At 43.6% G+C, this 14,984-nt stretch overlaps 2 protein-coding genes across 4 annotated transcripts; one reads left to right on the top strand and one right to left on the bottom strand.

The window, feature by feature from the left end:
* Positions 1 to 804: 804 nt before the first annotated feature.
* LOC142935402 (bromodomain-containing protein 3-like) lies at positions 805 to 8,935 on the bottom strand. Of its 3 annotated transcripts, none has more exons than XM_076079767.1 (11): positions 8,887 to 8,935; positions 7,339 to 7,682; positions 6,457 to 6,594; positions 6,226 to 6,370; positions 4,550 to 4,674; positions 4,154 to 4,447; positions 3,939 to 4,067; positions 3,658 to 3,822; positions 2,838 to 2,929; positions 2,472 to 2,746; positions 805 to 2,238 (listed from the first exon to the last, which is right to left on the bottom strand). In XM_076079767.1, the coding sequence occupies exons 2-11, from the start codon at positions 7,531 to 7,533 to the stop codon at positions 2,135 to 2,137; spliced, it is 1,662 nt and encodes a 553-aa protein (XP_075935882.1). In that variant the 5' UTR covers positions 7,534 to 7,682; positions 8,887 to 8,935; the 3' UTR covers positions 805 to 2,134. The 3 variants fall into 3 exon arrangements, with proteins under 3 accessions (XP_075935882.1, XP_075935881.1, XP_075935880.1); XM_076079766.1 differs by having other exon boundaries at positions 4,154 to 4,450; XM_076079765.1 differs by lacking the exon at positions 8,887 to 8,935 and adding an exon at positions 7,970 to 8,874 and having other exon boundaries at positions 4,154 to 4,452; positions 4,549 to 4,674.
* Positions 8,936 to 9,346: 411 nt separating this feature from the next.
* Positions 9,347 to 14,927, top strand: wdr5 (WD repeat domain 5). The gene is made up of 14 exons (XM_076079661.1): positions 9,347 to 9,524; positions 10,523 to 10,632; positions 10,787 to 10,895; positions 11,308 to 11,381; positions 11,475 to 11,564; positions 11,693 to 11,782; positions 11,903 to 11,986; positions 12,087 to 12,142; positions 12,571 to 12,617; positions 12,796 to 12,871; positions 13,102 to 13,135; positions 13,268 to 13,342; positions 13,446 to 13,533; positions 13,883 to 14,927. The coding sequence occupies exons 2-14, from the start codon at positions 10,555 to 10,557 to the stop codon at positions 13,981 to 13,983; spliced, it is 1,002 nt and encodes a 333-aa protein (XP_075935776.1). The 5' UTR covers positions 9,347 to 9,524; positions 10,523 to 10,554; the 3' UTR covers positions 13,984 to 14,927.
* The last annotated feature ends 57 nt before the right edge of the window (positions 14,928 to 14,984 follow it).

Here is a 14,984-nt window from a genome sequence, read left to right on the forward strand (position 1 = left end):
GGAGAAATCTACAGACACAGAAGTAAAATGAACAGCTAAATGTGTATTTTGGATTTTTCTTTCCACTAGTCTGAAAAAGAAGACGCGTTATAGAAGCAAAATAGCCCAGAATTTAAAAAAAAACTAAAACTTTTCACTCTTCTCTTAATGAAAATCACTTCAAGCTACATTTTGTTATGAGTAGATAAATAAATAAATAATATATAATGAATGCATTAAGGCTATATAATCCATCCCAACTGCAGTATTTTCTAAAATACAACAGTGAAACCATGAAAACTTATCTTCATAAAGCTGGGGATAGTGCATGACGGCCATCTCCTGGCTGATTGACTGAACTGCAAGCTTTGTTTAGCCACAGATTTCCAGTTTACTCTTTATCTTCTTCAGTACCACAGTCCTCACACACACACACACTACATCTCCAGTGCTTCAGTGCCACAGTCCTCTCACACACACACACACACACACACTACATCTCCAGTGCTTCAGTGCCACAGTCCTCTCACACACACACACACACACACACACACACACACACACTACATCTCCAGTGCTTTGCGCCCACGTCTAAAGGAGTCTAAAGGAGTTAAGCCCTGCGGTCCGACGGAGGCACCAGCTGTTTGAACTGGTCAGCTTTGGGTGCGTGCCAGTTTTCTGCAGGGCCGTTGGCAGACCAGCTGAAAGTGGAGCCAATGTTTGAATCAGGAGTGCTTTCTGTCACTGTGGTGCACGCTGTGGACTAAAGAGCACGACGTTGAGGGCACTTTACACCGACCCTGTCAAACAAAGACAAGGCCACCGTTGTGCTTTTACTTTTATTAACAAAATAGAAACAGGAGAGCTTACACAGACAGATGGAATATTGTCTTATCACAAGTAAATTCATATTAACAGCAACCAAATGGTTTTAAAAACATGGTTGGAAACAAGAACTTACGTACGTGTTGTTTTTCTTTCATGCTGTGGTTCATTTACAACAAATGACATTCCTGCTGTGTGGGCTGTTTCTCTTTTTTGAACATGGTTTTTCCAGGCCTCATTTAGTCATTTGATTTTGTTCAAACAGAATACAAAATCTAATTGTAGAGACTTAAAACATAGGTTTAAGAAGACAGCAGTGCATCGCCATGCAACATACTGGCAGGGGGCATAAATAACAGTGGACGCGATCTTCACTTTGATGGATTACTGGACTCAAGTCTCTGCAAGTTGACTTTCATAGCACGCCGCTAAGAAGCCTGGAGGGGAAGACGCAGTTAAAGCACTGCATCATGGGGAAAATATTCAATGGGGGTCATTTGTAGTAAATGGACTACGCCGTGCTAAACACCGGTGTGGCCCTTCACAAAGGTCACGCAGTGGTTTGTTTTAAACTGCTCTGCTTGGAGCAATAATCACGGATGGCACCCAAAAAGGTGAAAGTCAAACGACATTTGCTCACGAGGAGACTTGAAATAAATAAAACGTGTTGAAGGTAGAAAGTAAAATTGGTACGTGCATTTACTGCTGAACAGGTAAATTGATGTAGTGGGAAAATGTTTCAACATTAATTTTCCAGTTTCTTCCACAATTGAAACAGACAAGTACATAACACGTGTGGAGCTGTGAACCAAAACCCTTCTACCCACCCTCTCCATACTTTCTAATGAACAAGACTAAATGTATGGCCACCATAAAGATGAATATCCACGTCACAGTCTCAAACAGCAGCCCTCAGAACTGTGCAGCGTGCTTGAGATTGTGACTAAATATACTTGTTCATAATCATGTCCTACAATAGAAACGTGCTTCTCTCGACTTGAAGAGCAGCTATTGAGAGCTGTCTCGTGCAAGAATTGGAGGTGGAGAAGAATATTTCAACGAGGTGTTTGAAAAAGGCCTGTACTGTAATTAAACAGTGTGGGGACAGGATATTAAACTCAGATGTTATGAAATGTGCCCCAGTGAATTTATAGCGCCCGATAAGAAACACCAGCGCCGGATATTACGATTTATAAAGGAGTGAGAAAGGCCACGCTGAATAAAAGGAAGTTTCCTTTTCCAAATATTTGAACATAAGACAAATAGAAAAATAAGAATGGTTAACAGGTTTTTTGGTCACAAAAGAAATAAATAAAAAACATTACAGCCGTCACGAGTCGCCGTTTTCTGAACTGGAGTCACTGGAGGTGCTGGTGGCCGAATCTGAAGAAGTGCTGCAGCTGACGTGATGAGACGCAGCATGACTGCCTTTCTCTGGATGGAGGGAAGTAAAGGAAGCACCGTCACCAAATCAATTCTACAGATGCTGAGGGCATTTACATGTCGTTGTCGATGTGTTGTTAGCACATTCATTTCAAACAAGGTGCACTCAGTGGAGCGCACATCTCCGCCAGGTGTGTGTGCAACAACCACTGCTGTAACACACACACACACAACTAATAATAATAATAATTCGAGGGAAAGTGGGAGGACGGCTTCCTACTTACTTTGACATTTCTTGAACTTCTTATACAGACAAGACTTCACGTATTGCTCCAGCTCGCGCAGAGTGGACGGCTTCAGTAACTCGAAGTCGATCTCGATCTCTTCGGGGCTGGTGTCGTGCATCGAGGGCTCTCGTCTCTGAATGATGTGCACCACGCGGCCCAGCTTCAGGCCAGGCAACCGGTTAATGTCGAGGCTCAGCTGTTGCTTCTCGTCGTACGTCATCTGCAGAGTTTCATCATCCGAATCACAGACGTTGCTTCCCAACCACGACTGCCTGGAATTCCGAGACAAAGCCGTCAAAAGGTCTCTACGTGGAAGTGACATACTTTGATAATAGAGTTCTTCAGTTCGGTAAAACATCCTACCTGGAGTTGTAATGCTGCCTGCTGTCCTCTTTCTGGTCCTTTTCTTTCATCTTCTTTGGTCTGAGCGCAGGGACTTCACAGTATGCAGGGAGCTGTTCGTGAACAGTTTGAAGCCGTGTCAACAAAAAACAAAAGAAATTTGCTTTTTGTGGTACATATGGTAGTATCAAAATAGTAAGTGCCAAGAAAAATAGCAACAGTCGGAAATCATGCCAGAGAGTAGTGTCTGTGTGCGAGCACGTTGGAGTGAGAATAAAGACAAGGAAGTCTCACTGAGCGATTTACTGTCTGCTGGGCCGAGTTCAGCTCAGCGTGTGATCATTCAACAGTCAGAGAAGGTCTTCTGATATACTTAATGCATCTATTTCTCCCGGTTGTATATTTGAGAGCCAGAAAATAAATCTCATTGCTTCCTGTATTGTGCATAATTTGTTGATAATATGATCCCATTGGGTTTATATACAGTATGATGCCAGTTACCTGGTGGCAAACCTGACGCTGCAGGACACAAAACATAATGTCTGCTCCAGAAAACTCAACATCTCATCTCATGCGGAAATGAAGAAAAAGCTTCTGCTGACTTGGTATGTGGTGAAATTTGAACTTATATAAAAGCTATATTTTCATTGCATTTTACAGCACACAGAGTTCTTTTTTTTTTTTTTTTTTTTTTACAGGTAGCGTAGATGCTATGTCAGCATTTGTAAGTAAAGGCAACACTTTAGATAATTAAGCTTGAGGTCAATGAATCTATCAGGAAACCAGAGGCGTCGCAAAGCAAAGAGGAACTCTGGAGTTAGAGACGTGTGCAGATACCCACCTGTTCTTGAACCTCAGCAAGTCGGGTGGGTTTGTCCCGCTCGTCCGCTAAGTCTGATATGTCGGAGTTGTAGGAGCCGTACCCACTAAAACCTGCTCTCTTGGCTGGCGATGGCAACTCCACCGGCTCGTCCGGCATCTTTGCGAACATCATCTCGAACACACCCTGAAGCAAACGCATGCACAGTGACGAAAGGAGGATCGAGTGAAATAGAAGACCGAGTCCTAAAAAAAAAAACCTGCAAAACTTTTTTTTTTTTTTTTTGTTAATTCAAAAAGCACCTGAAGTTTTATGGCCTTAGCGACAACATCATGATGCGGCGGGTTGTATTTGTAGCAATTGGAAAAAATCAGCCTGACGTCTGCAGCGAAGCCTTGTGCGTCCTGGTACTCTCCTCCATCCATCTTTTTCTGGAAATGGAAAAAAAGTCATGAAGACAACAACCGTCATGCCCGTGAGATGAACCATGAAGGGGATGTACTTGCACGGCTCGTACCTTCACAGTGCTCAGATCCATGGGGTATTTGATGATGAGGTGGTAGTCGTGGAGCTGCAGAGCTGCAGCGTCGACGGGCTTGTAGAACGGCCAGGCGTAGGCCAGGTATTTCTTGGACAGCATTTCCTTCAGGATATCGTTGCAAATCTGGAGCTGTTCGTTTTCTTGTTCCGGCAGCTCCTTCCCCCGGCCCGCGCTTTCACGTCTCCTCTTGCTTCCTGACGAATCGCTCAAACTGGTTACGGCCGCTGTGGAGGGTTTAGCGGCGGCGTCCACCTTCCGCTTCAGCCCTTTCTTCTCCAATGAAACACAAAAAAACAACACCACAATAAGAGGAAACTCTCCTCATCATCTGCCATTCCAAACTAATAGGAAGAGACGTAAACGGCGACTCACTTTTGTGGCGGTCTGTGACGGGTGTTTGGGCACCGAGGACGAGCTGGAGGGCGTGTTTAAGAGGCTCGGCTGAGTTGTGGGCGTCGCAGCTGAAGGACATGTGGTCACGGCTCCGTTCTGCCCACCTGCAGACGTGGATCAAACACAAACACGGGGCATTTTCAGTGATGGTGTCGCTGGTATGAAAGACAAGGCATCGCAGCATTCACTAATACATCCCCTTTAAAAAAAAAAAAAAAAGGTTTGCTGCCTAAACACCAATAACACAAATAGTAGCCTACAATTCTGCCGAAGAAACAATGTGACTGAACCGTGCTAACCGATTGTTCAACTGTCAGAAAGAAAGAAAAGTACGTATTGTCATCCAACCTGCACACGCTACCACGTGACGTGACTCCGGGGGTGTGTTCACAGTTATTCCACAACATAACCGACAGCAGCGTATTCAAAATACTCTTGTCAAAAAACTACCATTTGAACGGTAATGTACACAATAAACACAACTTAGTCCGTTATCCGTTTTGGGGAGCTCTGATGGATAGACTAGTGGTACATTATGAGCAAAAGGAAAATAAGAGAATGTTGAAATCATTTTCCAGGACGTTTTACTCTTCCTCTCATTTTCCAATGTGCGTTTTCAATGACTGGGAAATTGGTCTTCCAATTTTGTTTTCCAGGACGCGTGGGAACCCTGACAAACTCAAATAAAAGAGAAAGAAACCCAGTAAAATATTAATCTTAGTCGAAGTAGTACTATTTTATAAGATCAGGTTTTAAGGTACATTGAGTTATTGTAACGGGATTTTTTTTCTGGCCAAAAGAAGCAGCAACAAACATCCAGTGTGTGTGTTCAATCTAAGCTAAGATTGATCGAAGACGACACATCTTTCCGTGTCGCTGTGTGCAGGTTATTTCCAACCCGATTTCTGAAAACAAACACACACACACACAGGCCTGTTGTTCTCGGTGGCCGTCGGTCTGTACGCTCCAACATGTTCACGTAAACGATTTAAGAAACACCCACAATTACCGCGCTAATAGCCGTATACATTTCCAGAGTGCAATATCATTTAGGTGGAATGAGAAAAACAACGCTTAGGAAGAAACCCAATTTCTGTGACGGCAAAGTTCAACCTCACTGAAGGACCCACAGGGTACAGAGTATATAGTTAGAGAGCAGAGACACTTCAAAACAGACAAAAAGGAAGAAGAGGGGCAGAGGCCCACTGATGCTGCAGACAGTGCTGGCTGAACCGTCGAGAGACTTTAGGGTGCCGCTGATTCATGCAGGCCCGAATATAAAGCTTTCACACACCCAACAAGGGATGCCAAGATAAACTGCAGCAGTGACAGTCACCATGTTTTGCGTGAAAAGAAAGTGTGAAATAGTGAGGGATGAATTAAGGAAACATATATAGTTTAAGGGAGATCTGGTTGTAACCTTTAGATTGCATTTAACAGAACACAACATTAAAACTGAAAGCAGGACGCCTCGCTTGCCTCTCCCCTGCCCCGGCCTGGCCTCGCACCTAATTGCTATGTCAATGTAATCATAACTATATACTTATGATGGTTATTATAACTATGGCCCATATAATTAGTATTATTATATGACAACATGTAATTATATTATGTTCATACCATACACTGTACATCCGAAGGGTTCGTGCGCGTACCTTCAGTACCGGGGGTGCTACTTTTCTTGCCCTTCCCTTTGGCGGCGTGAGGAAGAAGCTCCACTTCCCTCGGCTGCATCTGGGCAACTTTTTGCAAGAAAACCTTTTCCACGGCGAGCGCCATCAGCACGATGTCATCTGTGGGCTGGAGGACAGAGGGACATCGGTGAGGATTTAGTTTTCACGTGAGGCTAACCGCCGCGTTGCATTCCCCGTCACGGAGCTCCTCACCTTGTTGTAGATGTAGCAGTTGGTGAACATGGTGTTGAAGTCTTGCATACATTCACTCGCGCTCCCATAGTAGTCGTTCTCCAGTCGTTTCTTGATGGTTCCCAGGTCCATGGGAGACGTTATGATCGTATGATAATCCTGATTGAGGAAAAAAAAAAAAGAGTCAACGTGTCAGATGAGCTTTTTTTTTTCTCTCCCACGTCTTCTAAAAGGATCTGAAGAGGAAAGGTTTATTAATGCGGAATCCCTACAATTTGATATTTCTGACTTCCGGGATAATTCCAGTTTACATTCATGTTAATAATGCAGAGATCTAGGAACACAGCGGCATTGTTGAAATGTCAAACAGAGCTAGAAACTCAAGATTAGCCACATTTATTTGGGATGAAAACCAAGGAGAGAAACAATAAAACAGGTGAACGAAACAACATCACTAGGGTCAACGAAAGAATGAGAAAAGGAAGAGAAGATTGAAGGATTTAGAAGCAGTTTTACTTCAGTGAAAGAAAAGAGGAAAGCAGACTCTCTCCAGCACGGCGAGACAAACACGTGTGGGACGTTTCAGACGGAGGAAAGACGGTTACACAGTGGGAGTCCATGTGTGCACAAAATGTACCAAGTTCAGGAATCAGTAGCCAAGAGGCTACTTTAATTTGGTTGTGAATAACATAGCTTTTTTTTGTCCATCGGAGTCTGAAAAAAGTATTTTGTAGCAAATATACCGCTGCCTTGATCAGGGATGATTATCACGATTGTAGTTAGTACAATACCATATAATGAAGTCCTGTGGAAGCTGCAGTTGTGTTGTTTTATCTCAGGATTTATTATATGAAAGCATCTTTCCAAGCTAGAAGAACATTGAAATCACTTTAAACTACTTACTGGCAGCCCAAGAGCGACTGCATTAACCGGCTGGTGAAAAGGCCAGGAGAACTGGTGCCGCCACAGGGACTTCATCAATACACTCTGCATGTACTGCAGCTGGTTGGTCCTCCGGCCGAGCCCGTTGGGGTTGGTGACCTCGGGGGGCGGAGGGTTCACGAACAGCGGGGGGTCCGGGCGAGCGTCTGCTGACATGGCTGGGACCGGTCTCCCCGACAGAACAGGACCTCTGCTGGTTTGTGTTATCTCCCGTGAATCCCGCAGCTTTCGTCCGTCAGCTCATCAAAGGCTCCGAGGGAACGCCGGCTCGCTTCATTCATAGTTTTCATACCAGACGATGTGATCTGTCGACATAAAAACAGAGAGAGATCATCACTATGGTTCAGAAATATATACAAAACAAGCCGCTACTACTGACGATGTTCTGTAATGTAACTACGGTTGATCTACCGGTGATGGGGATGGCTTCTCAAATGGCTCAGTCGAATACACAAACATGCAAACACATGAAGTCTAGATTTGCACAACAGACTCCAAAGTTAAGTAGAGTTAAAGCTCTCAACTCTGAGTCCCACTTGGTACGTAGCATAAGACATCATTGCAGTTGCAAAGATGTTTATGAAGAGCTCACGTGAATGAGTCCGTCTGGTGATTCTCCACGTTATCAGCTGCATGTTGTTCAACTGCTGCCATAGGTTCAGGCGTTTTGGTGTACTATAGGAGTGTGTGTTCCACTTGTTTATTGTTATTTCATTGTTAAACTGTGGCTTTCCATAGTATAGACTGTGATTCTGGGCTGTTTTATCGTCACTTTTGCAAGTGACAAGAAGGTCAAAGGTCATCAAGGCAGTGATTTTCAAAGGAACGACGAGATGTTTAACAGTTTAAGAGAGGTTGAAGAGTGACGCGCTACAGGTAAGTTTCGGTAACGTGTAACATTATAGCAATAAATAAATATTACTGGCTTTAACATGTTAATACATTAATGCTGATTTGACACTCGACAAAGAGCAAACAGAAGAGCTTGACAATTGTTTTTTTTAAGTGCAATAAATAGAGCGCCATACCAGCTACAGGACAAGCCTGTGATGTGCTGTTAGCTGTACTTCAGCTAGCTAGCAGGCGAAACTAAACGTGCACCGTGTCATCACAAGTCGCCGTTACAAAATAAAGAATAGTCGTTCGGATAAAGTCTCATATTGCCTCGTCGGGAATTTGGCACACAATAAGTCAAGGCCGAGAGTCGCGCTTTGCTGTGAGGAGGTTTAAGTTTCAGCTCAAAGCTTAAACACGGAGCCTTGGAGGAGCTACCTTACGAGCTAATGTTACCTGTTATCCTCACACAACAGCAACGTAAACTGTCTCGCGGGGGGGGGGGTCGCGGATAAAAAAACTAACATTTAGGATAACTACAGGAGTTTTTACGAACTCATTTTCCTAGCAAGGCACCTTGAAACGAGAGTTTATGGACACTTAAGCACACAAGAAAACAAACATTAGAGAGCACCGTTTGACCAACTTTGAAACTTTGTGACCGAAACAACAAACCTGAAGCCAGGAACGTGCGCTCCTCCCCAGACCGCTTCACTGGCGGATTGTAAACCAAAGGTGCACACTGCCACCTACTGTGCTGGAGTGTGTTGGGCCACGTTAGTATGGTATTATGTCACAAAGGGACGTCTACGTGTCAGGCTAACGTTATATCCTTTGACAGGATTTTGATAACATTATTGAACTGCCATCAGCTTTTAAGTAACACTATCTAACTTTATCTCTCCTGAGGTAAATTATTCAAATGTTGATGTTATGACTCGCACTAATTGAGCCCAATACATAACAGTCTCAAGAAAAACAACGTATGCAGGACGATTTATATTAAAAGTGCACATTAAAATGACGAGGGTCACCTGGAACACCACTACTAAAACGCACAAGTGACGAAATAGGTAAATTTGCCTTTGACACTTTTTGTCCCTCATTGGCCTCCGTTACTTCTGAGAGTGACACGCATGCGCAGAGACGCACCAGCGCACCACATTCCCCGCTTCTCGTCGCAGGCGAGCACCCAGCAGCCAGCCTATTGATTAACGCGTCCTCCATGGTCCTCTGAGTAAAAAAAATTTTAATTTCTCCCTCCAATCTTCACGAGGAGTAACAATCTGACCGCGAAGCTGCATCGAATCCCCGTGAGTATCCGCTCACGACTGAATCCTCACCGTTTGAATGGAGGGCCCCTCCGTGGCAGCTCAACCAATTTGTCAACAGCGTTAATGCTTCGCGAGCAGACGGCTAGCATGTTGGGACTCACATTAGCTCTCGTGTTAAACCAGTGGATTCAACATTGAGTTGTTGAGCTCTGTCTGGCCTTCAAATCGTAACCGTGTAAATGCTCAATATTCAGCATGACGATAGCTACTGTCACGACTAAACTAACCAACGAAGGGGTTCCGTGTCGCCCTTTGTTTAATAATTCTTATTTTGGCTTTTGTCGCATTTAAACACGAATAAACGTGAACGGTTTTGTAATTGATACCAACTAGCCACACGTATAGTCTTAGCTAAACGTATTACGTGTTTATATTCAGTCCTTTTTAACCGTAACAAGCCAGATGACGGTAGCTAGCTAATTGCTAGCTGAAATAGCTACATTTTTTTTGTTACATAACGCTATGCTAAAGTAGAAAGCAGCCACACAGGTCATGTCTGTTTAACGACTAAAGACTAAGAATAAAATCATCTTTTAACCGTAGATCTAATGGCTGCGTTTGTATTGAATTAACGTTAACGTTACAGTATTAAACCCCCGTTGTCTCCCCTCCATATGAAATATCTGTCATAGTTTACATTAAAAGCATAAATATCAGTTGGATCGCGTCATTTATAGCCTGGACAGTACAGTTGAACTCACTTGAAGTAAATTATCTATGCATCCACTGTAGAAATCAGTCCTTTAATCATCATGAAGACCAACCAATGCACATTGTAATCACACATTGTTCTAATTTACATATTAGTACTCTAATATTAATACTCTAATCATAACGTGTGTTCTGAGGACACTGAGGGCTGTCTCCGTATAACGCAGACGTCTGTTTCAAGGCTACGTTCACTTCGTTTGTCTGTGAATGCCACAGCGCTCAGACTCGAACAGGATTTCATTATTAAACTCAACATCTGTCTCCAGGAGCGTGCTTAGTAGATGCTCATTTCCTCACCATGGCAACGGAAGATAAGAAACCAGAGACCGACACGAAGCCTCCCGTCGTCCCATCGGCGTCTGCCAGTCAAAGCAAGGTCTGGGTCCCTTAAATATCTGCAACTACAGCACTTCACTTATTGGTTAATTGTGAGAACATGTGTGGGGGAAACGTAGGTTTTTCTTTGTCATTAATAAATGAATGTCTGCCTGTTAGTCGTACGTTTCTAAACCTCATGTTCTCATTCACAGTCTGCGCCCGGCAAGCCCAACTACAGCCTGAAGTTCACACTAGCGGGCCACACTAAAGCCGTCTCCTCCGTCAAATTCAGTCCCAGCGGAGAATGGCTCGCCAGCTCGTGTGAGTTCCTTTAGTTTCCAAAACCTCATGTGGGGCCACAGAACATTAGGGCTGCAATTCAAAATTATTTTCCATTATCCTCAATCTGCTAGCTATTTTCTCGATTAAGCGTTTCGTCCATTAATAAAATGACATTTACAATTTCACATGTCTTCATCGCCGTGTGCTTAATGGAAGCAGAGGGTGGTGATGATTGTTATTTATGCTTAAAGAATGACTGAAGAAAATTGGCCAACTATCCAAAAAGTTGCAGATCAATCTACTAAACATTGCCGCTCTACTGTAAATCCTATTTGAAGATATTTTCTCACTTGCCTTTTATCATAATTATGTTGTGAAAAGAGCAGTGAGCTTGTGTTCACGGAGGCTGCAGCAACACTCACTGAATGCATCATTTTTTTTGTCTTTACAGCTGCCGATAAACTCATCAAAATCTGGGGCGCATACGACGGCAAGTTTGAGAAAACCATATCCGGACACAAACTGGTGAGTTAACAGATCCTCACCTTTACGCCGTGGTCGTATTATCTGCTTATCCTTGACTGTTGTGTTCCTAATCAACACCCCGTGGACCTGCAGGGTATATCTGATGTGGCCTGGTCCTCCGACTCCAACCTCCTGGTGTCCGCATCCGACGACAAAACCCTGAAGATCTGGGACGTCAGCTCGGTAAGAGAGCGCTCAATGAAACGCTCTGAGCCACTGAGCAGAACAAGCCCATCACGTTCCAGAGGTCGCCCAACACCGAGTGTGACTTCAGCAAATGAGAATGTGACATTTCTTTCTCTTTCTTCTAGGGGAAATGCTTAAAAACTCTAAAAGGTCACAGCAACTACGTCTTCTGCTGCAACTTCAACCCCCAGTCCAATCTCATCGTGTCAGGATCGGTGAGTACAGAGCTCCTGGCACAGAACAAGCAGTCAATGGGAATGCTGTTAGACCTTCTGCTAAAGCACTGGACTTTATTAAGCATGGCCTCAACATGTCTGTTGTTGTTTTGCTTCCAGTTTGATGAGAGTGTACGGATATGGGACGTGAAGACCGGCAAGTGTTTGAAAACATTGCCGGCTCATTCTGACCCAGTTTCAGCTGTAAGTTATTTTTTTTTTTTTTATAGTGGTATTAATATTGGATGATGTTATTAAGATCAACACGGTGCCAGTAAACGTGATGGTCTGTCTCGGCCTACAGGTTCACTTCAACAGAGACGGCTCCCTGATCGTGTCCAGCAGCTACGACGGACTCTGGTGAGAACAAAGCTCGTCTACATCACACGTTCACTGCTCGTACTGCCGGACGGCTCTTTGACAGTGACCGAGGAAAATGTAAAACTGTGGTCGTCATTAGCGGAAAGTTAAAGACAAAATAGATTTAATAATAATAAATCATGCAAGTATGAACATTACCTGCTTTGACAGTTAGACTCCAAATAAATCGCCTTTATTAAATAAAACTAGCACCTGCTTGAAAACACGTAGGATGGGTGCTGAGTTATGAAGACTGAATATGTGAGCAAAACTAATTAAATAACCCATATTCTTTATTATATTAAATCTATAGGAATATTTGCTCGTAGCATTGTTAACATTGTTTTAAAATGGTGATGCTATGCGTCGGTTTTATTCATTGTATTACCTTTTAAAGCCTAATTCATTGTTTTGGTTTATGTTCCCAGCCGAATCTGGGACACGGCATCGGGGCAGTGTTTAAAGACGCTCATAGGTAAGCTCAGCCTTCATGTGCAGGGCGAGGACATTTATCACAGGGGCAAATAAAAGTATTTATTTTGAGGTGATGAGTGACATAATACTGTTTGAATTGAGGCATCGCAACACGTGTGTGATATTATTGCGTGCCGCATTTTGTGCTGACTCTGCTCCCGTTGTTGTGTTTGTGTCAGACGACGACAACCCCCCCGTGTCGTTTGTGAAGTTCTCCCCCAACGGGAAGTACATCCTGGCGGCCACGCTGGACAAGTGAGTGTCACCGCGCTCCTTTGTGTTAGAGGAGATGTTCATGTTGTTCAGGGTTGTCACCAGCAGAGGGCGGCGCAGCGCTACGATAGGCTTCCCTCAGCTACAGGTCGACAGTAACAGAATGTACATGGAAGTAATAAGATGAGAAGACTTACTGGCTTTACAGTCACATTGTTGCTGCTAATGCTAGCCGCTCTAACGTTAGCGCTGCTGTGTTTGTGTCTACTCAGCACGCTGAAGCTGTGGGACTACAGCAAAGGAAAGGTGAGCAGCTATTCACTCAGGTTGATTTATGTTCTTTCACGTTTAAGCTTCCTTTTATTCTTTTTTACAACAAATGAAGTTTGTCCGCGTGAAGCAGAAAATTGAGTTTTTACTGTTTTTTTAACATTTCAGTGCTTGAAAACGTACACCGGCCACAAAAACGAGAAGTACTGCATATTCGCGAACTTCTCCGTCACCGGCGGAAAGGTTAGAACTTTCTGATTCCTTCATGTTCCTAGTGAACACTGTTTCTGGTATTTAACGCCTCACCGGCACACTTTGTACTCATTTCTACCTCATTCTCTTTCAGTGGATCGTGTCCGGCTCAGAGGACAACATGGTTTATATCTGGAACCTGCAGACGAAGGAGATCGTGCAGAAACTCCAGGGCCACACAGGTACAGGAGAGGCCCCGGGTCTTAACTTCTTAAAGGGCCAGTTCACCCCCAAATTAAAAATACATAGGTCTGTAGTTCCTACATGAAACTGCTCACAACAAGCTCTGTGGATCATCTTTGGGAACCGGGTCTTGATTTCTTAAAGGGACATTGCTGCAGAGTTTTTATTTTACTTTTTGGCACTAGGAGCACATCTTTGGATTTTGGGGTGAACTGTCCCTTTACATCTTAATAGGCTCAATATCAGACACTTTGTCCCGATGCATTGTCAGCTGTTTTTCAGTCCGATCTTTGTGGCTGAGTGTAATACGTTTATAAAACTCTCCCTCTCATCTCTTACTCTTTCCAGACGTCGTCATTTCGACCGCCTGCCACCCGACAGAGAACATCATCGCGTCCGCGGCTTTAGAAAATGACAAAACCATCAAGCTATGGAGAAGCGACTGCTAAGCCCCCTTTTTCTTTTTGGATCTTTTGGGCCATTCATAACGAGTTTTTCTTCTGTTTTGTTGTAAGAAAAGAGGACTTTTTTGTTTGCGAACAGAGAGCTCCTGCGGGCGAGGAAATTCAGCGAGGAGAATCAAATGACATCATCGACCACAAAAACCCCGCAAAGCCGCATCTGAGATATTCCATGCGTCTAACGTGTGCCAGATTTAGTTTCTTCCACCAGGAAGTTGGAGAGTTTTTTATTTTTATTATACAACAATGTTGATGCTCTGTTCTGGTGCTTCAGTATTTTTGACACTGCGTTAACCCCCCCGACCCCCCCCAACGTCACGGCGTGCATTTCTGGTCTCATGATAAATGTAAAGCTTATTTGGCCTTTCCATGATTCATTTTTTTTTTTTTTTAACTGTCTCTGAGTAACTGCAGTGATTTCAAGGTGGAGAAGTGACTTTGACATCAAGCTTCAGGTATTAAAAAGAAAAGACATCTAAGGATCCTATGGCTGTTATTTATTATTCAAGGCATCGCAATCAGTGTTTGTTTTTGTCTTGATATTTAATTGCCAGATCTCAAATGTGCACCGTGTGCCGTAACAAGATATATTCAGTGTTTGTAAGTCCTTTCAGGGCAACAAACCAGGATTTAAAGTCCCCTCCCCCTCCCCCCCTTGTCTAAATTGAACATTTTACAGTTTAGGAAAGTGACCAAATGCAGCTGTTTAGTCCTCTAGCATCTGTACATATGACGTTGACGTATTGTGATTTGATTATTACAGCTGTCTGTCTTTGTTCTCTTCTGCTTGATTAGCTCCCTCTGTAGTTCTGCACATGAAGCCAGCAGCATCTGTTCTCTGTAGTTAACCTGGATTTATTATGTATTTGGTGGAATACATGTTTTGACATTTGACAGCTATAACCTGCGACTTAATAAACCCAGTTTTTGTACGTTTCACGTGAACGAGTCGTGAGTTTAAACATTTACATCACACACAATCAACCGGC

The sequence above is a fragment of the Anarhichas minor genome, unplaced genomic scaffold, assembly GCF_050575085.1.
Source record: "Anarhichas minor isolate MPS153535 unplaced genomic scaffold, ASM5057508v1 ptg000073l, whole genome shotgun sequence".
Classification (NCBI taxonomy): domain Eukaryota; kingdom Metazoa; phylum Chordata; class Actinopteri; order Perciformes; family Anarhichadidae; genus Anarhichas; species Anarhichas minor.